This window comes from Anabas testudineus, chromosome 6 (assembly GCF_900324465.2).
Source record: "Anabas testudineus chromosome 6, fAnaTes1.2, whole genome shotgun sequence".
NCBI lineage: Eukaryota > Metazoa > Chordata > Actinopteri > Anabantiformes > Anabantidae > Anabas > Anabas testudineus.
The window spans coordinates 6,408,607-6,436,361 of record NC_046615.1 but is presented as its reverse complement, the minus strand read 5'-3'; the positions used below and the strand labels follow the sequence as shown (position 1 = coordinate 6,436,361).

Below are 27,755 nucleotides of genomic sequence, written 5' to 3'. Positions count from 1 at the left end.
ACCTAACACACAGTGCACAAATCCTTCCCTTCCTCTTTGTGACTTCTGCCCAACTATGGCACTGTATCACCCAGGGTAAGCACAGTGTGTATCTCCGAACTAGTGAAGCAATCATGCAAGGCCCACACTAATCTGTGACACCCGTTTGCCATCCCCCAAGACAGACCAGCGCTGACAGAGCCCTGCTGCCCTGTGCCTGGTGCTGCAACCATCACCGCTTACGTCTTTATCAGCAGGACAGATGGATTGCAGACAAGCATATTCTCCAGGTCATCACAGAGGAGAGAGGGGAGGAAAAAAGAGAAGGAGAGGGTGAGCAGAAAGAAAGACAGACAAGCACAGAGGAGGAGTGCAAAATTGAGAGAGACAGGGGAAAAAAACAAAACACAGAGGCTGGATGTCAGGGAGTTTGAGTGACAGGAGTGATAAGGTCCATCATGGTCTTGTTATGAGGAGCAGGGCCCAGTCAGACATAGCGTGGAATTAGCACAGCCAGAGAGGAGACGATGCGAGCAAGCACAGAGCAAGTGAATGAAAAGGGGATGAGGATATTGGTGGAGGAGAACGAATAAAATAACTGAAAAGGTAAGAGACGTGAAGGGCAAAGGGGGGCTCGGTGTGGGAGACGCGGGGAAGATGTCAGTGCCTGCTCTAATACCAGCATTAACTGGTGCAGAAGTTGAAAAATGTCCACCAAAGTTGTCAGGTACAGATGACACAGTGTAATATCCAATTCAACATGGCACAAACAATCTCAGGGACAGTATATCTGAGACTTAGAGGAAACACCCCGAGATAATATAACTCCAGATGTGATTGGCATAAGACATTTATCAGAATAAATAGCCATCTTTGTTACAGGAACATATGCTACATCTGGCCTGTCCAATGGCAGAACTGCCAAAGTATTCCATTTCAATTCTTTCTCTTGCCTCCCCTCCTCATAAAAACAGGATTAGACCCTCGCTATAAAAATTAATCAGGTCAGACCTGAATCCCCTACAGAAGAAGCTTTGGTAGCAAAATGTAATAAATTTCCCAGTAAGACAGGATACCTTAGCTTATGATTTAAAAAAATGGAAGATAGATTACCCTGAATCATCCGTCCTTAGGAAAGAACTCACTGAGGGGGAAAGAAATGGCAGTTTGGCATGCTGTTCTGCATTCTAACATCTGTAATGAAAGGTTTTCTGTATGTGCATATTTCAGTATTGCATCAGTCAGTGTCACTGCAGGTTGATTTGCAACCTAACTCTTCACTTTAAGAGGTTTGTCACTACTCAAGAGAAACTTGTGTACTGGGCTCTAACTGGGTGACATACACTTTGCATTGGACCCAAATGCCTTCTGGTTAAACACACATGCACAACCTAAGCTCGCTGTGTCGACACAGCATTGGTTTTGACTTGCGCAGGGTACTTATGAGGTCAAAATTGAATTTAGCAAAAGTTTTCAAAGGTTTTTTTTGTGCCTGTCAACTTAACTCTTCTCCCTAATATTTCTCAGTGAAAGTGGATTCCTTTGGCTTTGAGTCTGACCAGAGAGTGGAGGTTGACTTTAAGTTAAAAAGTGATTAATGGACGTTGACTTCAAAGAAAATAAGTAAGTACAAGTAAAATGAGAAATGCACAAACTTATTTTTTCTGCTCTATTTGTCCATCACAACAGTAATGACAACAAACTGAAGAAAGCATCTCTACTATAAGCTATTTTCAGGAGTTTTCACACTGATTCAATTGTTTCCTCAACATAGAGTAATGTATACCTTACCTACACAGGTGTTGAACCTGAAGCCAGGACTTTGCTACAAGGGATTAATTTTGCTGAATTCGACTAATAAAATCCAGCTGCAATAGATTTAAAGAATAATAACAGTGAGGCATTAATCTTCTAAACATTAATTTGCTTGCAGTTATCTTGTCCTGTGTCTGTTTCTTATCATGCACTCTTTCTGCTCATGTTATCCTTCTCTGCTTGAGTTCTGCTCACAAGCTGGAAGACAAGATTTTAAAGCTTACATCTTGTCTGCAGGAGGTGGCGTCTTCAGAAATAGAAAAGATTCTTCTGACGTAAGTGATTTTGGGAAGTTCTTTGAAAAGACGAATGTTTAATAATTCATATGATGAAAGCTTAAGAGCTGCTGCTGACACAGGCTGAGGACAGACACACACACACACACTTGCAAACGCACTCGTATTATGGTGGCGGTCATCTGAGAGGTCATAGATGATTCATGGGCAGGTTGGAAGCGGTCAGGGAGAATGGAGGGCAGAGGATTTACACAGGGAGCTTAGCGCCTTCAAACACTTGTTTTTATTTTAAAGGCTCCATTTCTCCATGCCGTTAAACGGATCTCTTCCCAGTGAGAAATGAGAACATTAACTGGGACATGGACATGGTGCACTCTGCACGGCCCTGGCGAGCCCTCTGAGCTGTAACATTTCACATCTGAGCTGCACTCCTTACAAGCTCCCCTGACACACCAATGCATCATGGGAGGGCTGTAGGGGATGTTTGGTTGGGGCAAAGCATGATGCGTCTCAAAACCTGACAGCTGCAGGCGTTTCCATTAAGAACCACACAACTTAGTGTTATAAGTGCACCTTAAAGCGGAGGGTTCTTTTATTTATTTATTTATTTATTTTTTACAGAACTCATTCATTTCTTCTGTTTCCCACCTCCAGAGGTGAGAGGGAGGTATGAAGAAGGACAGAAAATAGCAATGGTTGCAGCTTTTCACAAATTCATCATGACGTGGCACAAATGGGCAATAGATGTGAATTATTATGTCCTATTTTCTGTTTTTTTGTCCACATACATTTGATTTTATAGGATGACTAGCAGGCACCGGTTTGGTGTGTTAGCTTTTCAGTAAGGCCTTAAGGCACTGCTGACTAAACAAACCATCACTAAACCATCACACATCTACTCCTACTCCTGCTCCCAGATTTTCTTATCTTTCCTCTGCACCCATATTGCCAAGTTACACTGATGTGTTATTACATGTCTGATATGTTCTTTGCACACACGTGTGCACCCTGTGAGCTTTTACCTTTAGCAGACAACACTTACACTAAATCTAAAGGTCACGTTGAGTTAAACGAGTCCTTGAGCGGGCAAAAACACACATTCACATTAAATGCTTGGGAAGGGCTATGTGTGGGAGAAACGAAACACAGTCATGGTGACTCGTCTCTCTAGAAGGTTAGCTGGGTGACTGTGCATGTGTGCTTTGCTGTTTGCTTTCAACCAGTATTAAGCTGCTATCTGCAGGAAGGTGCAGCATGTATTGTCACAGGCAGCAGATTAATTCTGCTGCCTAAATCTAAACTAGAACAAAGTAAAAAGCAACTGAACCTGCAAAGGTGTATTCACATGAAATGACCGGTAATGTACTGGAGGCTCAAAGGGTATTATCCCTTTTTTTCATGGTCTGTTTTTATTGTAGGAAGTTTAATGGTACTGATATTAACATCATTTAGATTTCAAGGTCTTTTGAATATAACTCAACAAATCCTGGTGTGTGTGTTTTAATTGTGAAGTGTTTAGTGTCCCTTTAAGCAGGCCAAGCTTAACTACTGTTACTTAAATAAGAAAAGCATTAAAAAAAAAACATGTTTTAGAACAATCAGTTTGCTGTTCACAGCAGTGTACGATTTCTTATTGATTCAAGCATATTGCATTGTTGTGGTGAATGTGTGTGAGTACAGTTCTCTACAAATGTGCACAAGAATAAAAGTGATGAGCTCATTTCTAACCAACTTGTCAAACTCTTCACAGCTTATAAACATTCTTTCATCGTTTTAGTACAACTTTGCAAAATCATCCATTCAATTCTCAAAATCTGTCAGAAATACATGGATATGCTATCGGTGCTACCCGTCCATTTATCACCAAGGCCACAGGATTAGATGTCTCTGTTGATCGTCACAGGTGAATGATGCACAGTTGCACTATGCAAGGAGGTTTTTTCGCCTGGTGCATCGCAAAGGAAAATGTGATGTTGACAAAAATCTCTGACAACAACAAGACTGACGGGACGTTCAGGGAAAATGAGAACTTACAGTGTAGTTAAGTTTGTAGCCTGCTGTGAAGGAGCGCAAGGGTTTTTGTTTTGCTTTGTTTTAATAAAGTGCCACAGATTTTTATTCATTGTTAAGGGATGTTATTTAATTTAAAAACGATCATAATGTCATTTGTAACTATCTTAGTGAAGAAGCATCATGCATTTTGACCATTGTGGCTCAATCACTAACAAAACATCTTTTCATCTTCGGGACACGGGCCAAGCTAACTGACACAAAACCTAGGTTTTAAAATATAAATGAAATGTTTACTAACTTCTGCAAACATACAATAAGTGCCATAAAACTGTTGCTGAATAAAAAAACTCCCAGCAGGTCTGGTGCCTGTGAAAATGCTGCTCTACCCAGTAATACATTTTAATTTTAGTATCTGATTTTCTGTAGTGTCATTAATGAAGCAAGCATTTGAGCATTTTTTAAATACAATTTTTAATCAATCTCCGCATGGCTCAGTAATCCCTCTAATTAGTAACAGAAACCCTCCTGAACCAGAGGACCTTGGTTTGAGCCTGCCACTGGGAAGTGACTGCCCTGCTGACGCGTCCTGAGTCCTTGAAAAAAAAAAAAAGCAGCACGTCTATATCTAAGTGAATCTAACCTATGACCACTCTGGAGGGGTAAACAAACTGTTTTCCCACACAATGTCTGAAGACGCTACATACGAGTGACAAGGGGATAAAAAGGAAAAAAGTACCATTCAAAAGAAGTGGAGAGAGAGAAAAAAAGGGATGTTTCTCACCAGCGGGTGTGTGAACTCTGGAGCATGGTCATTCTTGTCTGTGATGGTAATGGTAGCTGTGGCTGTTCCTGTTAGGCCCACCTCACTTCCTGCCATGTCCTTGGCCACAATCTCTAACTCATACGTTGTGGTGGGCAGCGTCTGGAAGATAAACACACAGCGAGAGAACAGTTAAATAAATAAAAAAAGAGGTGTGAATATGAAGGAGGTCAAAAAAAGGAACGTGGAAGGACGACGCCGTTTTATCTGGGGAGAAAGAAACAAGACGAATAAAGATAGAAGTGTAAATACTTAGATTATCAGGTGAATAGCTGTGAATCTGTTGGAAACGTGAACCTTGGATACATCATTATTAGGTAAATGATTAGCAGTGTGTGATTAAATTCACTGGGAGGAAAAGCTAACACTTATCACCACGTTCTGCATTACTGTAAGAACCTTTAACAAAGCTTAAAAAGCTCTCCTAATAGTCCATTAGAGGTTTGAACCTAGCATCAAATTAGCTGCATAAGGCAGAAAAATCACACTTCATCACACTTTAAATATGCGCCCTCATGCTCACATAGCGTGTTGAAAGTTTCAGTAAACATTCAACACGTCTCTAGGGAAAGGTCACAAATCCACATTTTGAAATTCATACATTTAAGACCACATAGAGTTCCTAGTGCCTCGGCTGGGTTTCACACTTTTTTTTTTTTTTTACAATGCTTTGGGGCATCGATGATCATTCATGGCATTCATAATGATCATAGCAGCACTAATCAGAAATGTTGACTCTGGCGTATAAATAACAGGAGGTAGGGGCTGGTAAAGCCAACATTTATGTATCCGCTGCAGCGTTTTCGCCCTACTGGGGGTGTTAACTGTCACACGCTTAATGAACTTCATCCATCTGTCTCACTAAATGCTGTTGGAGCTCTATCCTGCATGGTACATTCACCTCTGACTGCATGTAGCGTGTGCACCTCTCACAGACCCCTGGTACAAAACACAGAAGAGCAGGATGCACATAAACACAGCGGGATACATGCATTTTGTTTTTGCTTTTTTTTTAATGACATAAAGAGCAGATGGGTTTTTTATTAGGCCCTTGTTTATCACACTAACTAAAATGCATATAGAAAATAGCTATTTATGGGAAAGCTGATGGTGACTAAAGCTGTTCTCCAGTTGAGCCAGTTTTATAGTGTAGTTACATGAATGGTCAGGCTCCTTGGGAAACTATTTTGTTAGCTAGTGTAAAATTCATTACAATTTCACATAATTTGAGTAAATTACATGGTTACTTTTAACAGTGAATCCTGAAGTAAAATGCTTTTGGTGCTGTATTATTGTGATTCTGTGTTTATTTAAAAAATATTATGCTTTAATTCGTGACAGTGGCACAAGTTACAACAATAAAGTATATAATCAAAGCCGTGATCTTGCCTTTGACTTTAATACTCTGGACAGTGAACCTGATCATTGATGATAATACTGTTTACTGACAATAATGGGTGACCCCGTATCAGCTTGTGCTGTACACAAATCCTCTGCTCTGCTCGGCGTCAAACTGAGCAGTAATGGCAGTTGTCAGTGTGCGTGTCTCCTGCGTTTGCCTGTTCTTGTCATTGATGGTGCTGTAATCAATTTCAACTCAGGCAAGCAGAGTTAGATCAAACGATCAATGGCCGGACACCTTGAGCCTCGTTTTAATGATCACATCAACTAGATGTTACGAACAGTAAAAGACTATTCACTGAAATGACATGCTGAGGTTAATGGCCAACATCTAAATTTAGCTTACAAGAGTACTACATTGTAGACTGGAATTTTGAATTCTCCATATATAAACATTATTTACAAATTAACATGTCAAATTACAGCTACTGATACAAAACTCTCTGCATTTCAGCAGCATTCACAGGCATTCGATGGTCTGTTGTATTTACAGGTCACTTTACGCCCAGAGGAAATTACCAGGTGTTGTCTCCTGTCATAAAACTCCATCCACTGCAGCACAACACTGCTCCATGGAAGATTGCAGAAAGAGTAAGACAATAAACAGGTGCTTCTATCAATAGTTTGTCACACATAGTGGTTGACAGCGATGTCCCTCAAAACCTGCTCCTGCTCGATCAAACACTGTGCAGGCAGATGGTGCTCCACGGACCTGTGAGTTTATTAAACCCATGCACACAATCATGCATGACTACACTCTCACACACACACCTGCACACAGATGTACACTTTTGCCCTCCAGCTGGAGAAGAGCAGGGCTCTGGGAAGCCTGCAGTCTCAGTGGTGTCTAAACACATTGAGCATGGCCTCCTCTGGCGACTGACAACGTCTTAATGAGTATTTCCTGAGTCTCAACTCAATTATAAACTCCCTGGCAGTAGCTGGCTAGGAAAAAATGTCCACATTCACTCTGGGCCTCGAGTTACAGCAACAGGGAATTTTTCCTTTAGGTGCCAGAAAACTTCTAGCAGCAAAGTGTTGATAGAGAGAGTCATGTCAGTCAGCTCCTTCATTTTCAGTGCCTTGTTAATTTGTCTGGAAAGAGTTGATTAAACTTTTGAGTGCAGCAAGTCTTCTAATTCATGACAACAGTTACTTTTTGCTATTTGTTACATTTCCCTGTGGCTTTAGTAGTAGAAACATGGATAAAATGGTGGTCAACCTGCAGCTATAATCCTCCTTAGTGTATCTAGCCTGGATCTTTAATGTAATTGTTACATGTTTTTGAACTTACTGTCTCCCAGTAAATCCTCTCAGAAGACTGCGTGAGTAGAGATCAGGGATCAATATTTTCACTTAGTAATGAATCATACTGTGCTTATGATCCTTGTCTGTAATTTTATTAAACAGTTGTCTCCAAGTTAATTGTTCAAAGCTAATGGAAATGAAAATAAAGATAATAGTTCCTTATGTACTGTAGATGTGTGAAGAGGTTTATTTATATTATAATGCATAACAACAGAACACAATTCAAATATTAGCAATATATTATGTCTATCTGTGGTTTTTCAAACATTTCCAATACTAATGCACATAGATTATATTAAATTATAAATTATAGATAGATAAATATAGAAACAAAGATCTTATGCTTAAATATTAACATCAACATGCTGCTATACCCAAATTGAAAATGCAGATGCATTGATATTTAACAAAAACAATGTTACTATTTGTCATCTTGGTTTAGCTTTTTATCATGCTAACATTTGCTAATTAGCTCGATGATGGCAGTGGCTTGAAAGTTAAAGGAGTTACAAATGAACTACATGAGAAAAATGAATGTCTAAACCAAATTTGATGTCACGTCTTTTTGGTAGCAGGTTTCTAATACTATAGCTAATAAAGCAATATTACAAATAACATCAACCCCATTGTGGTACTACAGAAAGAGTTGGGGAATCACCTGTCAATACGGTTTGTCCTCTGGAAACCATGAATGTTTGTTACAAAATAATATGACCATTTTATGATCAATCTAATATTTTGAGATTTCCAGTAGCACACCAACCAAGTCTAAATGCCTAAAATGTTTATAACACCATTTCTCATTCTCAGCACTACACCAGAAGAAGGTGAATGTCAAAATGAAAGAAAGCACTAAAGCCACTTGAAGGCTAACACTGCTTTATTTCCAATGTGTGGGATAATTTTCTTTGTAAAATATAAGTGGGGAAAAAAACAACAACTAGGAAGCCACAAGTGATTTCACTGAGCGATTGTGTTTGTGAAAGCTGACGTGAAACGGAACAAAACGCTAATGAAGTCGAGCGTACCAAATGATATGACATGCCTTGTTTCAGAGACATCTGATCTGAGAATGACATTTCAGACAGTCATATTCTGCTTTGAAAGGCTTTCATCAAAGCCCCTCGAGTAAGGGCTGATCTCCGGCACAAAGCAAAGAGAAAGGAGGCGATGAGAGTAAGAGAAAAAAAAAAAGAGAGAGAGAGAGAGAGAGGACGGGTGAGGGATAAGTGAAGGAAGGAGGAGTGCAGAATGAGAGAGAAAAAGGACAGCCTGACATCTGAGACACCACATTAACTCTCTGAATAGGTGTGATATTATAATCAAATTGGCAATGCGTTCTTTGTTCTCCTCTGGCCCTTCACTAGTGCTCGCTCTCAAGCCCAAAGCACCGGCTATTCTTCAGGCCTCTTTTCAAGCGCTTGGAGAAATGATGGCAGACATAAAAAGGCTTAGAAAAAAAAATACAACCGCAGTTATATGAAAATCCACCAGTAACAGTATTTCTACAGGAGCAACATTATTCATCTCACCTTTATGCCTTCACCTGTTTCATCTTTCTACTTCTCTTCCTTTTTCTGGTGGAAAATACGTTTTGCTGAATTTCAAACATTTTCTTATGTCCTTAACATTGAAGCTACTGCTTGTACAAAGGCCTCCTAAATGGGTCTGTCCTATTTCCCGCTGTTCATTTTTCATAGGATATGTTTAGAAATATGCATCTCTAACAATAAAAACATACTCCAAACTACAGAAGATATGCCTTCCATATCTCCAACCAATGAAGGGCTAAAGTTCACATTGTTAGTAAAATGCAACTCTTGAGATGCTTTTCTTCTGCTGTTTCCATCCAGTCGGAGCTGATTCACACTGTACTTGCCACTGTATCCTCATGATGTGTGGGAACTGTTCAACTAATATTTATGAAGCCTTGCCAGAGAAAGCACCAACTAACCTGTTCCCTGTCAGATTCACTTAGGAAAGAGCAAAGACAGCTGGTAACAAGAGTCTACAGTCATGCAGGCAGCTTTTCTAGGCTGTACCTAGACACAGCGGGGCTTTGAGCTCAAAGTTATGACATGCTCACAATGATACGTCCAATGTGTAGCAGACATCCTTTCACAATTCGGAAAATAGCAGTAGCAAAGTGACATATTGTTTTCTATGGCTATGTCACCTAAATACTAGACAATGAAACTTTGACCTTTGCTCTGACCAGATAAAGTTGAGGACAGCAGCAATTCATCTTCAGTGGGACATGCATATCTGAGACGTACGTCATGACAGTCCACCAATTACTTTCAGATATGTCAGCCGCTGTAGCACTGGGTCACAGTGATCCATCCTCTGGAAGCGACATAAACAGTTGCGCATTACAGGGTGAGCTTTAGCAACTCCAGGTCCTCCGATCATAGTGTGTGTGTGTGTTTTACATACATGTTTCAGCTGCAGGTGATGCTGTCATGTCAGCTCTTCTGAAAGACTTTTATGTTTTATTTAGTAAGCACAGGTATTAATGCAGTTTAATGCAGAGTTTTTCCCCCCAGATATTTCCCTGAAACACTTTAGCTCCACTTCACCTCACAAGTCACTGGCAGCCTCCTGCACTCCACCTCTACAGACATATGATTAATCACACTGACAATAGTTAATTACAGTAGGATGGCAGCCATGTGAGGCCTTATCTGGGCCACTGCAACCTACGCAAGTGATCTATGTCTTTCATCTGCCTCTTAAGCATGGTTAGCATTCAGCCAGAGGCGAGAGCAAGAGAAATATGGGGGTGGTAGTGTTGGGAGGGTGACACATTGATAACAGTGTTTAATATGTATTTTTATCTTTTTTTTTTCCTTTCGTACAATTGAAAACACAAATTGATAGCTGTCCATTTCTGTTGTGCTGAATCAAAACAGTTCAGTGGGCTAGACAGTCGACAGCCGCATGCAGAACAAGAAACTTTGCTGTGATTCGATTGTAATACATATATATTAAGACAACGTCAAATAGCAAGGCTTAAACTTTTCACATGTTATTTTTCAAATTCAACTGAAAGAAATATTACATGGAAAATTAATAGGACATGAATTATTTTTAAGTCTTACGTGTGTAGAAAAGGAGACGCATGATGTAAAAAGGTTGTCGACTGTGAAATGCCCTAAGTCCCCGTCCTCTCCTGACATAAAAAAAGAAATTAGAATAATTTTCTCTGTGTAAGGGGCACTATTGTATTTACAGACATCTCCATGACTTACAGTCTATTGTTAAAAAAAGATTTCTTTTCACCTGTTGTAATCAGTTCTCATAATAAGTTTTATCAATGTCTTAAGGAAACGATATTAAGATTTTATCATTGTTTTTCTAATTTGCATTCCAGACACTGACACTTTCAAGAGCCCCCGGCGCATATCACTCCACATTGACCATCTCTCTACTGATTAGAAAGCAGCACTCTGAAAGCTTCAACATGAATATTATCAATAAATTATTAAGTTCCATATTAAGATGTTAAACTATGCCCACGTTTAGCATACTGATTTTTAACTGCAGTGGGTTAACTTGATATCTCAGGTAGAATTCACATGCTATTATCTTGACTTCAGCCGCCGTCATTTGAAAGTAACCTCCCTGCATACAAATGAGAGGACAGTTAATCGACCATGAGAATGAGCCTGGCTGATCTCGCCTTGCTGCTGAACACACTGACACACCATTACATTGAAGGAGTGAATCACTGCGGCTTGATTCTGTTTTCTTGGCTCTACAAAAGACATTTTTCATACTTTGCCTATAAGAGCCAGTGATGTGCCATCTATCCACCCACAGACACTGTGCCAAAAAAAAAAAAAAAAAAGTGATCCATGAGAAAGTCTTGGTCAAGCTTTTTCCTCCCAGGTCTTTCCTTAACTATCACTCACGTAAAGGCATGATAATAACAACTGAAACATGACAACTAACTTGCTCCTAGTTATACAGTATACAGTATGTTACTAAGTGATGCTCTCTAGCTGAAAGCTTTAGATTTAGAACTGCAAAATACAAAAAAATACATCCTGAAAGGTTTATATTAACTGTATATCAGTGATAACGGAGAATGCAGTATTGTAGTCTGCAGAAAACTCTTGAGAACAGGAAACTTTATAAACATTGTACAAAGCACAGACACAGATGCATTAATATTATGTGGGAAACATTCAAATACCAAATTAATATTTTAATACATAGCTCTGATTTAATTCTAACACTCCCTCAATGATAGTAAAATCTGAACTATATTACAGCAACGTGTACAACATGCACTCTTCACGTTTCCCTTTACACTGCTATATTGACTAACCCAGTTATTGTGAATATTTACAGTTATTGCCAAATCAAAAATCCCACAAACATCTCGCCTTTGCATTAAACATGATCTCAGCTCATTTATTATTTTTTCACCATAAGAGCTGATTTCCACAGAGAAATATTGTAAAAAAAAAAAAGAGCATGCATGCCTATTCACAAGAATAAAATACTCTATACAGCTTACAGCAGCATTTAAAGGGACATGGGAGGCAGGGAGTACAGCTACAACTCTAAAGCTGGAGCAGATTATGCTGGTAAAATGTACAAAGATATGAGTTAACTAAATTTACATTCCATGTCAAGATATTAAGTTCAATCAAGAAATGACACTGACGTACAGCACAGACTTGCTTCCCATTTCTGTTTACTCAGTTCTTTATAGGACACAAAGAACTTACAGCCGTGTCTGTTGCTGCTGCTGCATCCACTTTGTACCAGAGTCAGTACAAAGACAACATACAGTACAAGTGTTCTGGGTTAGAGACTAAACTCAAGGCAGCAATTCATTGGTCAATCTCTCAGGACAAGGAAGTGCATAAACTCTACATGAGGCCAAGCAACGTAACTCCAAATATATAAAAACGGGAAATTTGTCCCCCTAATAATTGTTATGACCAGCTGCTCCGCATGCAGCTACTGGCTCACCAGGTCGTGCCAAAGTTTTTGACCATATCCACCATACGCCATGTACAAATAATCACTCACGTCACACGTTTACCTCACATGTAAAACTTTGTTGAAGTCCCAGCATCAGCACAGGCACACACACTATGTGTGGTGCACAGTCCACATCAGAGATTGACTGGGAGAGGTATAGAGGACTTGGTGTTGGTCCCTGAGTCAGAATACAGATTTTGCCCTTGGAGACAAGCGTCAAGTTTAAAGACAACTTAAAACTGACATTATTACACAGGAGGCACTGTATCATCTTACTCACCAACATTGACTGAAAAGTACTAGAATAATAGGTTTCCCATAAAAAAAAAGCTACTGTGTGGGAGATTAAATATGTAAATGGGCAAGGATCCAAAATGACTAAAACACAATTTAACAGATTTGACAGAAGTGCAGTTTCTACAGTTTTTTTTTCAGGAAGCTAGCCCAAGGCTTAAAGACACAAGTTAATCATCTTAATACCTTTTACATTTTGTTGCAGCGCTGTAAAACAGCTACAAATCATCCTGTAGCTCCTGATACTCAGTTAGATTTATCTGACCGAGCCCCTGTCCACTAATCAGTGAAGTGACACAAAAGGCAGGTTTGGTCTCTATTGCCAATTACTGTATATTGTGCAAATTAAAATAAATTAAATGTTTGTTTTCACTAACAAACCAAAATAGGATCATATTGTTTGGCACAGACAAAAGTATGTAATACATGGTTAATGTTTGTCCTGTTGCTCTAAGGGAAAGACACTCTCTTTTCCTAGTTGACTTTTGGCATCGTACAGCGTGTTTCCAGTGCACCTCAGCCTGTGTGGTTCACCGTCTATGTCCTTTGCGATAAGCACCTTTGCACCCACGGCCATTTATTTTAATAAAAATCTAGCCTAGGAAAAATTACTGCAGCCAGAAAGCTCCTTGTATTGGCATCACAGACCTCTGCAGCAGTAACTCACAGTCTGTGTTAATTTGTTGTTTTGCTACCCACTTCTCTGTTTTTTTTTTTTGGTGCTACTCTTTGGCTTGGCTCTCCAGCTGCAATCTGAAATATAACACTGTATTTGTACCGTCTGCCATACTCCAGCACAGAGCAGTTATCCATTGTCTTGTTCCATGGATATATTAGACAAAACAGTCACTGTTTAGCTTCATAAAATCAGTGTTTCTCGTGTTTTACTCACTTTCTCCTCGGAAAAGGTGAAGCCCACTTTACAAAGTGACCTCCTTGAGCATGTGTGGGTGGGATGCTTGAGTACACAACACAGCTTCTTCTGCAGTAGTTCGAAAATAAGACCTTGGGTAATTCTGCATCAATTAGTTGCCTCCACACTCACACTCACACAGAGGATGTATTGAAAAGCTTTTATTATTATTATTATTTTACTGCAGAGTGAAGTAAATTACAAAGCAGCCCTTTAATACTGTACATGAGGCCAGTGATGGTTATGGATGAAAGAGCATCCAGAGCACAGGTAAGAAGATGAAGTAAAGAACAGCTAGCAGAAGCCTTTGTGTTTACAATAAGGTTATGTCTGTACTTTTTCCCAGTGAAGAGCATCTTTCTCACTGAAATTAAAAGCTCAAGTTTTTAGGCTAACCTTTAGTGTACTGTATACTTTGCATGTGTAATTTTTGTTAACTGAATCGGATTAGCTCCTTCATATTATGAGCTGTCGAGTGTTTTTTTTTTTCAGAAAATGATTACTTAAGGAGTTGAAGTCTAATTGTATCATTGCTTGAATAAATCAAACCACAATTTGCGGCATTTCCCTTCGATGTTTTCCTTAGCTAGTTAATTTAGATCGTGTATTGCCACAATACACAGCATGACAAAGAAAATAAAGAAATGTAATGAGCCATTGTGTCAGAATTACAGTGTATCTGCTTCGCTACAACAAAAGATCTATGCACACAGTAAATATTACTTTGGAAGTATGGACGTGACAAGTACAAGTGTCAGGCTACCGTGATTCCAACTCTTCTTTACAGGGAATAAAATGAATAGTTCAAATGATTCAGCTGGAGAGAAACTCTACAAAACAGAGAGCAATTCAACATGCATTCAAGTGAAACAAGTCCCAATTTTCCCCCACGGCTGATGCTCAGAGGACTGTCAAGTGAGCTCTGTGGTTCTATATTACTCTTTTTTTCCTTTCCTCTATCCTCTGATTGCATCTCTTCCACTTCTTTATGTACACTGCTCTAACCTAAGCTTTTGTGACAACAGTTGCAAGGACTTTTTGTCGGATTATGTCTTTGCGCTCTTGCTTGTCTTTGTTATTCTTTTATTTTGTGGGCATGTATACTCCTGGATTCCCTTTAGCCTTGAGAACTGCATGTATTCCTCAAGACATATATTGAATGGGGCGTCAGAACAAAGATTATGACCCATGCTGATTCTTTCACACCAATCACACACTGTAGTGTAGATTCTGTAACTGCTCATTCACATTCAAGATGCCAACTTCCAGGCCATTGTAAAGGAGGTGCTGTGCGGTGCTGGTTTATGGAACGGTATATTATGACATTTGCATAATATGACATCCACTGAGATGGCAACTACTCCTGCTTTAAGTATCTATATCCTCCAACCCATCCCTGGAAATTGACATCTCTGGAAAATGTGACATTAATGTAACATACAGGACACATGGATAGAATTAAATTTCATCTCATTAGTACCCTGTGACATACAGTATATACAATAAATGACCTGCGGTAGGCTGTCAGCCTGGCCATATTTACCTGTTTAAGGCCAAATGTATGCTGGTTTCCAGTCCGCCAAGAGCCAAATATTGGGAGGTGCAGCCACGTGGCCAAGGTCTGGAAGGAGACCCATACATTCTTGCTAAGAGGAAATTATTTTAGGTGGTCAGGTATCCAACAGGCACAGGCCTGCCATGATATGCAAGCTACTGGTACACTAGTGTCACTCTACACTTAAAGGCAGAATCCACTTGTCCAAAATCAACACTTTCAAACCCAACTAAGGTTACAGGTGACTACATGCAGAAATAAACAGTCTTCTGGAGAAAAGTTTAATAGTCTGATAAAACAAAGATTGAGTTGCTGGGCCACAATGACCAGGTATTTTCCCAAAGTCGTGACCTCAACCACACTGAAAATTTGTGGACTGTGCTCAAAAGTAAAGTTTATTTATTTAGTTATTACGAACGCCCTTAGCTTCTGCAGCATTGGTTGCTATTTTTCCTGGGGTTCACACCTTCAATTCACGTTATTAAATAAATGTAACATAGAATCAATCTCCTAAAAAGTATGATCCTGTGACACTAATTGCAAATACAATAATGTTTTTGTAGCAAACATAATTTTATAGTAATATCTTGTGATACAACATATTCTTTAAATAAATAAATGAAGAACTACATTTATTAAAGGAAAGCACCGGGACATACATACAGGGTGTTTTTCTGTAAAGCTTTTCTTCAAATCAACTGAGGACATTTTAGACATGTAATTCAATTAAAACCATGAGTACACAACAACAAGTTAATTTTGTATTCTTTTAATGTTTAAACAATTGATGTTTTGCTATCCTGAAAATCATTCTCAGTATGTTATACTCAAATTTTGAAGTTGTTATATCAAACATTTGCTTGAATAACTTATAAGACATACTGTACTTTAGTGAGCCCCTTGAAGAAATTGTGGCTGGACAAATCAGTGCTACTACAGGGTTATGGTGTCTTGTCCAAGGACACCTTGACAAGTAGATAGCAGTAACCAAGAATCGAAGCACTAAGCCTGGGGCTTGTAGACGACTGCACTACCACCTGAGCTACCGCCGCCAAAAAAAGATAAATCAACTGAACAAAACTGTGGGAGATTTCTTCAAAACTTAAGAATTTAATTTGGCCTCAAAACTAAAAAAATGTAGTGCAGTAAGTTGCACTTGAACTCTTAAGTTTTCTCAACTTTTTCTTTTTTACAGTGTAATGCTGTGAGTGCCTGAAACAGAAAATAGAAAACTTTAATAACACTGGAGTCACAAATCTGGATGTTGTACTGCAAGATCTAATGTGTTTGTGGTAAAGATAACTGGTTGTTGTAAGATGGGGTGTAGGACCCTCTTGCTGTTGCTGTCAGCCTCGGTCTTTCATGGGCAGCTCGTTGCTCTTTTGCCTTCGAACTCGTAAGAGCTGAATGTGAGTCAAGTTGTAGCACTGTGATTGTGTGCGGTATCTTCTTCCAAAGAATACTTTGCTTTTACTATGGTAGGACTCAAACACCCCTGGGCACATAGGGTAAAGCTACAATGAACAACTGAAAATCCCATTCTTAGAGAAGCCGCTCGTAAGGGATGATTCTTGTTTTTTTAGAATAATAATAAAATATGTGACAGAACTCTTGGTAGCACCACAGGGATCCTGTTTAACTGTTGAAAAGGTGCATTTTGTGAAACCTTTAAGTTGCAAAAAACAAACATAAGACATTTTTACTATCTTAATGCATATAGATGCTGACCTTTAAAAAAACTGTATTGACTAGAATAAAAAGTAACACTAATTACAAAGTTCTGGTTTTAAATTGGTGTCAATTGACAAACATTATAAATCCACATCTGTCCTTTTTCACTACCTCTCTGCTCCTTTACCCCTTTTTTTATACAGTATATGAATTTACCAGGAGTTTGCATTACAGCATATTTATCCTGCCCAATCAGGCCAATTAGTAGCAGGGTGATAAGCTGCTGCATCACCGGTGTCCCTCAGCTCTCTCTGATGAGTGTGGGGCTAATTGGGGTCAAGGTTGGGTTTAAGGCTGCAGTGAGTTGGAGCATAAAGCGCAAGCCAATGCTAATCTAATCAGGTACACTATCAGAGCACAGTCTAATTGCGTCATTTAGCGAGCAGTTAGATGTATATTGGAGACTGAAATAGTCCCCTATTACCACATACCCTCACATTAAAAGCGTAACATACATTTTGTGCACGTGTGTGTTCAGGAGTGTATGACTGTCGTTATGTGTGTTAGAGTTTTTAAGTGCAATCATTATCCCGCGCCTGCCACTATCAAAAGGCCCATCTGGAAAGCATGCATGCGCATGTGTGCATGCATGAATGTGTGTGTGCGCACAACAGCAGCCACAGATCCTTCAGTAAAGAGCCCAGGTGTTCCTGTTAAAGTGTTAATTAGATTAGTGCAGATCAAACGGGGGTGGCATTCGCTGGGGAGTAGAGGTGGTGGGGCCATCCCGCAGGGCCACCAGTTCCAAATACTCCTCGTCATCCACCAATTAGGATTGATTAATCATTCACTGGACTCATTTGATTGGCTCCCCTGAACTGCATGGCAACCCAATAAGGGCAGAATACAGATTTCAGCAGAGGAGCAGAGTGATACTGTATGACATGATTCTACAGACTTGAAGCAGGTTTTACTTATAAAACACACTCAAATCAAATGTGTTTCTCTGCATGTCTCTCTGACATCTCTGTTTGGATGAGAAAAAGGCATCTTTTTCCCAACCTTTCCAAGACAGAGGTTCTTGTCTTTTCAGCCAGGCCTTCAATACAACACAACACAACATCAGCATCCACATCGTGTCTTTAGTGACTGTCTCCACCAAGTCTGTCAGAAACCTGGGGGAGACCTTTCCTTTTGGACTATACAACCCAACTCATTGTGCAGGCTTCGGTCATATCTCTTCTCTTCTTATTTTGATCACTCAAAAAGGACACGTTACACCACTTTCCAGATCTCCGCACTGGCTTCCTGTAGCTGCTTGCGTCAGGTTCAAAGCCATGATCCTTGCCTACAAAGCAGTAAACTCAACAGCACCGGCTTACCTGAACTCCCTCATCTTGGTCTACAATTCCTCCCATTCACTGCACTCTGCCAGTGAATGGCGTCTAGTCGTCCTCTCACCTCACCTCACCTCAAAAGATCCCAAGCAAAACTTTTCAGCTCTGTGCTTCCACAATAGTTGAACGATCTACCCATCTCTGCACACTCAGCAGCCTCACACCCAATTTTCACAGATCAGCTGAAAATAGAACTATTCCACAACTTCTTTTGCTCCTAAATCTTAAAAATACAAATACAATCTTGCATTTACACCTCATAAAATGGAAGCGGTTCTTTCTTGAGCACTCTTTGTTTTTGTTTTTGACTTAGATATTTTGCCTGCTTTGTACCCCACTTTTAAATCGCTTTGGATAAAAGCATCTGCAAAATTACTAACTGTAAACATGGTGAGTAAAACCTGTCATGCAAATGATATGATAAATAAAACACTCTAAGACTGTAAGAGTACAGTAATCAAATAAAAAGTATACACAACTCCAGCTCACACAACATATAATATCGATTAATAAAACCCACACAAAACCTGAAAGTTGAGAAGAAAACTTGGCAAAATCATTAAAATCCCAAACCTTAGTGTATATATTAAAATAAAACATTTCCCTCCTAAACCACATCCCCTTGTTTCTGTTTTAAACCATTACATTGTCATTGGTCTGATTTTGCAATAGATCTAACTGACATGCAACAGATTGCACACAGAGTGCACAGACATAATTTAAGTTTGAAGTTCTTCAGGCAAATTCTGTCTCTCAGATCTAGACAGACATACACTTGCACACACACACACCAGCACTTGATCTTTACGGCTTGCCTTTTTCTTTATCCAAGTCCAGAAACAATTCAAAAGCAAACAGAGCCAAGTGTGGTAGTGTTCCCACAGAGGCACAGGGACTGAAGACCAGGAACAGGAAGGTACATCAGTGGTAGTACACATTAATTCCCCAGGTAGCAGCTACTGATGTGGATTTGTCTGAAGTGCACAACAGAGAATAGTAACAGATATTTGCTCAAACTTTGGAAATGTTTTAATGTTCTTCCTTCTTCACTATATCATTACTAACATGGTGACATCACACTGTGGCGGTGAGCATACACTGTGTGTTTGTGAGAAAGACCTGCCTCAACATAGTAATGTAGTAAAGTAGTCTCTAGCAAATGCAAAGAGGGATACTCTGGCTTAAATAACATTAACTCTGGAAGAAATAGAACATAACTGGAAACAGGAAAACAGATTCTATGTTGTGACAAAGCACAAGTTTTCTTATCTCCTGAATCTTATGCACACCTACTGTAGTGTATCAACACCCTCATACAGTCAAACTGATGCCGACCCATGGATATTCATTTAACTCCATGGATCCTACAACTCCTACAATTATAACCTTATAATCTGAAATATTTACTTTATGCTATATACATTATATGTTTCTGAATTTTAACTGCCAGCAGCTGCAACATTTTGTGCTGATTTGACAGGTGCTTCTGGAAGTTGGCAAAGTTTTGAGACATTTCAAAATTTCCTTAAAGAAATTTGTTTTAGCTTTTCCTACAACTCAAATAGAAAGACCATTTTCTTGAATTTAATAAAAGCAAGTTTTCACTGAGGAGTTACTTCATGGCCATTAAAGGAATTGCTGAAGTACATTTTGTGGAGCTGTGGTGCCATTTGCTACACAAACATGCCATTTCTTAAACATACATACATACCCTGTGTGACAATTCCTACAGTATGCTACTGGTTATTATGCAGCCAAAGCCATAATCAAAGCAATTATTCTATCAATAAATGTCCAAAACAGCCCATTAATTAGGGGTTTGTGACCATATGCCAGAACCTGCTGGAATAATGCCTGTTATGACCTTAAAAATACATAATGACTGTTATGACAATCAAAGTCAACAGTCAGCTATAGTCTCTACAGTTCAGTGTGGAGTCGCATATTGTTTCCTATTACAATACTGTAAAGTACTGTAAAAATTCAGCATTTTTGTCAAGTTGCAACCTAAGAATAAAATGCTCAAAACCGCCACGATAATGTTGGCCAGGCTGTGCAAACAGGAGCAAGCTGACTAGTACAGTTACACAGCATAAGCACACGTGCTGGTTTCAAATCGCTTGTGTGCTACCAACACACAACAAAAGAAATAGGATGAACTGGATTAGCAAATCCGAATGAGCAACGATCCAAAAAAAAAAAAAAAAAGTTTGTGAGGCTATACATCAGAGGGTGTATGTTAGCACCCTATGATTTCCATACTGATGAAAACCATGACAATATATAAGTCACATATGTCTTGACAGCTCGACATCACATTCATTATTATCATTACAAAGACAAACTGCCAAAAGTGGATCAAATTGGTTGGTTGATCTTTACTGAAACAAAGTCTGTTCAAACATTGTCTTAAAATTTTAACCTTTAGAAGCTTTTATAATGATTTTTCGGGGGACTAATGTCTGAAGGTTGTAGCGTAAATGTCAAAATGACAGAGGTTGTAGTGACAGTGGAACCCGAAGCACTGACAGAAACTAAAGTTTAATAAAATGTAAGCACTAAAGGACTGGGAGTGTCAGGTTACTGGAAAGTGGGGGGGAGGGTTTCTTATTTGGACTGTAAGTACTTTAATGAGCTTTGAATTATTATTCAAACCTCGGGGACATTAACAGTAGAATTGTGACTGACAGTAACATATTGTACTGTAGATTTGCACCTCTAGCAGCCATATGTGATATGAACAAAGGAGAGAGTTGCATCACATAGAGTGTAAAGCAACAAAGTCATTGTTGGAAGAAGACACCTGGTTCCTCTTTCAAAAGACATCACACTCACCATATCTCAAGAGAAATCTGCCATCAGCGTGCCATTGCAACACATGGGTGCTCTTTAAAGAGATGTTCCTATGGGTTGTATGAGAGAGTAGGAACAAATAACTTTTATAGGTGTTTAGGTTAGAGGACTTGTGTTAGGTCTCAGTACATCACAAGCTATAGTTAATATAATATATATAATATTGTTATAACTAACTAACCTAAACCTATGCATGTAAAATGATACTCTGTTATGGGACAGTACTTCCCATATAAACTGTAATTGTGTTGTAAAAGACATGCAGTAGTTTTCCTACTCTTTCCTCTAAATAGCTCCCAAACCACTGTGGAAATAATGCATGTTACATTGGAGCCAATTATACCTGCATCGCAAAAGGAAGTAGCTTTTAATGTGTGGTTCTGCGTCTAGGGAGCCTGCTATTTGTTTTGTTTTGTTATGTTTTTTTTTTCTTCTCCTGACTACTGAAGTGCTCTTTTCATTAGGGAAGTAGGAAGACAGTGGCAGGACCACATACCAGGAGCTTAAGTCTGTCTGTGGATTGAAGTCTGTCTCGCTACTTCTCTCCAGTGAGGTGGTTTTCAACGGGATAAAGAACTGACACCGGCAGAAAAGGCAAAAGTGTATAAATCCCATACCTACACACACACACACCTTGACTGTATAATAGTTTATACAATGCAGTACACAGAGAACACACACACACACACTGCTGGTAGACACCTTTCTGATACATTTCTGATTGATTTTAGCTTCAGATCACTAAGAGCAGGACCTTCGTCTTAACACTTTACTTACCCCCCCCCCCCCCCCCCCCGACTCTGTCTGTTCTTCTCCACGCTCTAATCCTACTCTGTGTATTGATCACCTAAAAGGTAGCACTTTCTTAAGATGAAAACCACTTAATCCATAAATTGTTATGACATTATGTAATCATTTCAGGGAATCTGACAATATCCATTGATCTTAATAAAGTGATAACTTAATGAAGTACTTGTTCAGAAAAGAGAAACTGTAGGAACTGATACAGAAAATGAAAATACCATCAATTTCCTTAGAAATGTAAACCGTTACAATTTAGTAGTGCCACTATATTTTTCAAATATGTTTTTTGCCTTAATCCCCATGATTCCTATGCAAATTAGGTGTTTTTTTCCATCAGTCACTTCCACTTCTTACTTCTGTACCTATTTTATTAACAGTTAGCATAAGTCTATGGTTATTGTAATGAAATTTCATATGGACTAAGTCACGTGCCTCTTTTCTTACAAATTATTTGGAAATAATGAGGCATTCAATATTGTAAACATTTTTTGTCTCGCCTTTTCTCAAATGAAATGTCCTCATTTCTCACGGGAGTGATATGTTGTCACAGTCGCACTTGGGGGCAAATGGAGCGATCCGTCTCCAGCTCATGCTGAAACGAAGACAGCTTGCTTATAATTGCTGAAAAATGTCACCACAGTTGATTACCAGTGATTTGTACTACTGCAAAGGGAATCCAAATAAAAAGTAGAGTTGATGAGTGCATATTTGATGAGGCTCATGCATACTAATGCAGGCACATCTCATTCCGCTCTATTGCGTCACATAAACACAGGCAGATTCTCCGTAAAAGTAAATGAAAACCTAGGAAGTCATTCTAATAAGTGACACACAGAAATATAAGCTGTCATTATGGCAGCAAAGTGGCCATTGTATAATTATGTTAGCTCAGTACTAACAGCAGTCAAGAGGTGTCCACAGCAGGTGCTTTGGCAGGAACAGACAATATAGTAGAATTTAAATATGACAATTTAGAGGTGTTACATAAAATCCTGAAGTACATTAGTTCACATGAGAGTGTTATGACTTCCACGCTGCAGACACTCAGACCATTTATATGTACTTCTTATTCAAAGTAAAAGAAACTCGAATGGGGATCTCCTTTAGACACGACCATTTCCAAACTATGAAAAAAAAAAAAGAGCAGAACAGACAAATTAGTTTGATTAACATTTGCTTCAAGCCACAAAATGAGTAAGACTGTAATGATCACTAATACAGAAGATTTTTTAATTCTGTGGAGAAATTGACAAATAGAAGGCCACTTGACTCTTGCTGAGCAGTCATTTAGCTTCCTGCTAATAAAATAAGAAAATGATGAGTCGATTAGTGGCTTCAAATCGCGGAAGACAGGATAAAAATGGCGTTCAATTAGTATGCTCAGCGTTTGCACTGAGTCTTAGCTGGCCCAGCTATAGTGGATCAGGACCCCCGCTGAGAGTCTAATAAAATAGCCACTTTCTTTGACACACACACACACACACACACACACACACACACACACACACACACACACACACACACACACACACACACACACACACACACACACACACACACACACACACACACAAGCATGTCACATTTGGACAAATTCTGCCTCGTCTGAATAGTGAAAGACACAAAAGTGATTCTTGTCAGAGTGTATGAGGGCTTAGGCTTACTGCGTGATCAAGTTGAGTAACACACATTCACATACGCTGTGGCCGTGCACAGACAGTATAATAACCAATGTTATGATGCCTGAACTGCTTCGTGGTGTGTGTGCTTAGTGTTAAACACACACACACACACACACCATGCTGTAATTTGATGTCCAGGGCACAAGTCTGTAGTCCATTTTCTTGATTGTTGTCCCTCTAAGTGCAACATTGTCCACAACAAGCTGTTGACCTGCCATGCTTTATTTCACACACACCTGTTTGGATTCACCACTATGTAAATCTGCCCAACTATAAGGGTCCATCAGCATCTGCTGGGAGCCAGTCTGGGAATACAGATGCAGGCAGATAGGTACTTAGGAAGTCTTCTCACGTCTGCCTACTGAGGAGCAGCACAACAACTTGGCCACAGCCACAGCAGCTCCGACACTCCCATTCTTCAACTGGATTGATTCTCACCAACCACTGGCAATCTGACTCATCAATATTCAGAATCACACTCCCCTAAAATAGCTTCAGCCTCAGGATTTTAACCCTTGAAGCGCAGTGCTGTGATTACAATCAGGAATGAGAAAGAGGGAGTCAGGTCTGCATTCCTGCAAAGTGAGAGAAGATAATCAGGAGTTTTCAGCAGCTTTCTAGATTTACAGTATGACACAAATAGGATGTTTTATTTTTTTTTATATGAACTCTAGACTGCTGAACAGCTTGCTGCCATGGGGCTCCAAGTGGAGTCTTAAGAGAGTGGGATGATATGAGGCTGAAACTGATGAGTTGAGCTGAAGATAAGCAAAACAAAGTTTGAATTCAATAAAACCTCTGAGTAAAAAAAAATAATAATGTGTTAGGTCAGCCAAGGCAGATTGGGAGTACATCTCTAGAGTCAAAAATAAAGTGTGTGAGTACAACAATGCTAGAGAGTGATTTGAACTGTATGTCGGGTGGTATTCCTTCTAATTGTATCACTTTATTTTGACTCATTTTATGAACATTTAACCATAGATCTTCTGCTATTTGCCATTTGATCAATCATTTTAATGGTTATCTTGTAACAGTACAAAACTGCTTGCTAACTCCAACTTGCCATTATTTATGAGACATGCTGTCGGCATCTCTACTCCACAGCAGGCCGAGTACTCACAGTATGTGTCTAGTGGAAACGTTCAGTCCATTATGCAAAGCAAGTGCAACACACTCTATTGTGCTGCGTTATCGTCTAAATTGCAACACTTGCATCATAGTGCAATTGTGCACATGATGACACAACGCTGCCAACATAGTTCGTCTTTTTGCTTTGTTTTGAATCCTGTCAACAATAAAATACTTGACTTATTAAACCACATTCCTCAAAATACTACCATCAGTCCCTTTCGGTGACAGTAAAAATCTTGCCAAAAGACTTTGAAGCTTGGATCTATACACAGTTTAGTGCAAGTGTAACTCTAGAAAACCAGTCGGGTATTTCTCCTCAAGCACAGCCACTAAAACTCATCAGAAACACAGCTGTCTGCATTGTCCTTGAACTTCCTGCATCCCTCTCTGTTCTTCATTCTCTGCCTGTGGCTGCAGCACGGCCATCACATTCAAATGAAAAGGATTTGTATTAACACTAGACTAGAAAGTGCAGTCAGTAGCATATGACACAGGCATATGCTTTAGGGCTTGTCGGGGGGGGTTTGGGTGTTTTTCACCTGTCTAACTTGCTGGAGTTGCAGTGGTTACTTACTGTAAATGCATTAAAGCGGCATCCTGTGGCCCTAACATATAGCTAACTTTGACAACATCTAAATTAACTAGAAGACCTTTCATGTGATCTCAGGCTGATCAAACACAATCACAAGTGTCTGTTTATTAATTAGTTGGACTGCAGCCAGCGCCTCGTCCGGCTGCAGGCTTGATTTGACCTTTAGCTGTGTAAGATAGTGGCAAACTTATGTTAAACACTCTCACTTGTATCTTGTGTCTAGTGAACCTAAGTTAGTTGTACCTTTAACCTTGGTTGTAATTGCTGCCAGTAAAGATTATACTATGTTTAAAACTGTTGCCTAAACTATTCAGTGTTAGGCTTTAGGCCTGGGGAATTTACCTGCCTCCCACCTTAGGCACAAGTCAACAATCAGCTCTCACTGTGCACATCAGTGACTAGTACAAACTGTACAAACAGTCTAATATTGGATGACAATTGCTCACACAGCAGCTACATGTGTATAGTATAGTTCAAATGAAAAAAAGAAGTTGTAAGTTCTTCTCTTTGAGGGATTTATATCAAAGTCAAATTGGGCAACGCATCATCCACAAAGAGTATGTAAGCTTTTGAATAGGATCTGTTCAAATCTCCATAATCCTTGACACCAAAATTAAACTGCACTGTTTGATCGTTGAAGACACACGCCCCTCGAGCCTCTCCTCCCACTTTGGTAAAACAGACATGCACACACAAGGCAAAAAAAATAAAAAATACTGACAAAAAAATGACACTATGCCAGACAAAACCCTGCCAATTTAACTGTCACAGAGCTGATACTTTGGAAAGCTGTTCAGTACTTCCAGCTGAACGTGTCTTAGCTTTGTGCCTTCACAGGTGTCATTTAACATCAAAACAGTTCAGCTAAATCATATTTTTTTTGTCACATCCTCCATATGCTATGCAGTCCAGACTGGTTCAGTCACCACACAGTTATTGTAAATTGTTGCCATTAATGACTATTGAAGGAGAAATTAGGAGACAGGTGTCCTCACAGTGCCTTATGTTAAATGGAACTCTTGTCATCTTCGCTCGCTCACTCACCTGGAGGAATGTGAAGGTGGTAGACAAGAAATGTTCAAAACTGCACAGTAGGTATGCTACTAAGACAGGTAGGTGCATAATTCCCACAGAGAAATTCATTGTCTCTGTGGCCTAGTGTTCTTAGAGAGCTGGTGAACTTACAGTAGTGATTCTTCACTATAATACTTCATGTAGTCTCCCACCAATTGGGGAGAAAGCGTCTTGACTGTATGATACTAATCCTTCTATTGTGACATCCCGATCACTTTGTGGGGTTAGACGTGTTGTAGATTGTGTTTCTAATTATCGGTTGATTTGCTGTTAGGTATTAAAATAAATCTGTGTGAATCTGTGATGAGACTTCATTAAGGATCGTCTGTGCTGCTACCTGTCAATATGTCAACAGTTTTCTTTGTCCTCTAATTTCTGGTGGCATTCAGATGGTAATATGACGTGTGTGTGTGTGTGTGTGTTTTGGCAGACCGTATATTTGTACATAATAAGTTTGTGGGTATCTAGCGTTCCTTCCCCACTGTCAGGATGCCTCTCTTATCTATGTGGCCCAGAGGCCACAGGACTTATCAGGCACACATTCATTCGTGCAGGTCACTGCCAGAACCTAGAAATACTCCCTGACAGCTGGTCTATGGCTTCCATACAAAACTCTGTCCCCAGGTTTGTACTTAGCCCAAAAAAAAAAAATCCACTGAACAAACTTCAGAGGAAAGTTTCTGTGGTGACTGTCTTGAAGCGCAGCTGCTTCCCGAGCCACAGGATACTGTATCTCCAGGATTCAGAGAGACGAGGAAGCCTCTCCTGCGCTCTGCCTCTGGCCTCACTTGCCCTTTGGACAAACGCCGTTATATTCACAGCACTCAGAATTCCCCTTTATGAGCTTACTGTGAATATAGCATATAATGTGGCCCCCAGTGCACTGCAATATATTGTCATGCCATCATAAGCAATCAAAGGAAGTCTGACTCTCATTTGGAAAATCCACTGATTTGCGTCTTTGCTGAGAGTTAGAGGGGAAGATTCACAATATCAGCCAACAAGCAGATCTACGCCTCACTAATTACAATGTTGTATTTAATTTGTTTAATCCATGAAAAAAGCAACAACTCTTTCTTTTACTTTGGGTTATGTGCTAGACTCTTTCTTGGCCAGGAGCCTGTTGCCAGGAAACCAGTGGAGACTCCAAGAAGTCAATGCTCCTGGCCAAAAAACAGTTGTTTTTAGCCTTTGGTCTTGGTATGAATTAAAGCAACAA

At 39.5% G+C, this 27,755-nt stretch overlaps 1 protein-coding gene across 2 annotated transcripts in view; it reads right to left on the bottom strand.

The window, feature by feature from the left end:
• cdh13 (cadherin 13, H-cadherin (heart)) overlaps window positions 1–27,755 on the bottom strand; it is a 168,284-nt gene that overhangs the window by 49,715 nt on the left and 90,814 nt on the right. For both annotated transcript variants that reach the window (XM_026364668.1, XM_026364669.1), the window contains exon 7: window positions 4,825–4,965. In XM_026364668.1, the coding sequence (XP_026220453.1) occupies window positions 4,825–4,965 (141 nt within the window). The remainder of the gene's footprint in view (window positions 1–4,824; window positions 4,966–27,755) is intronic.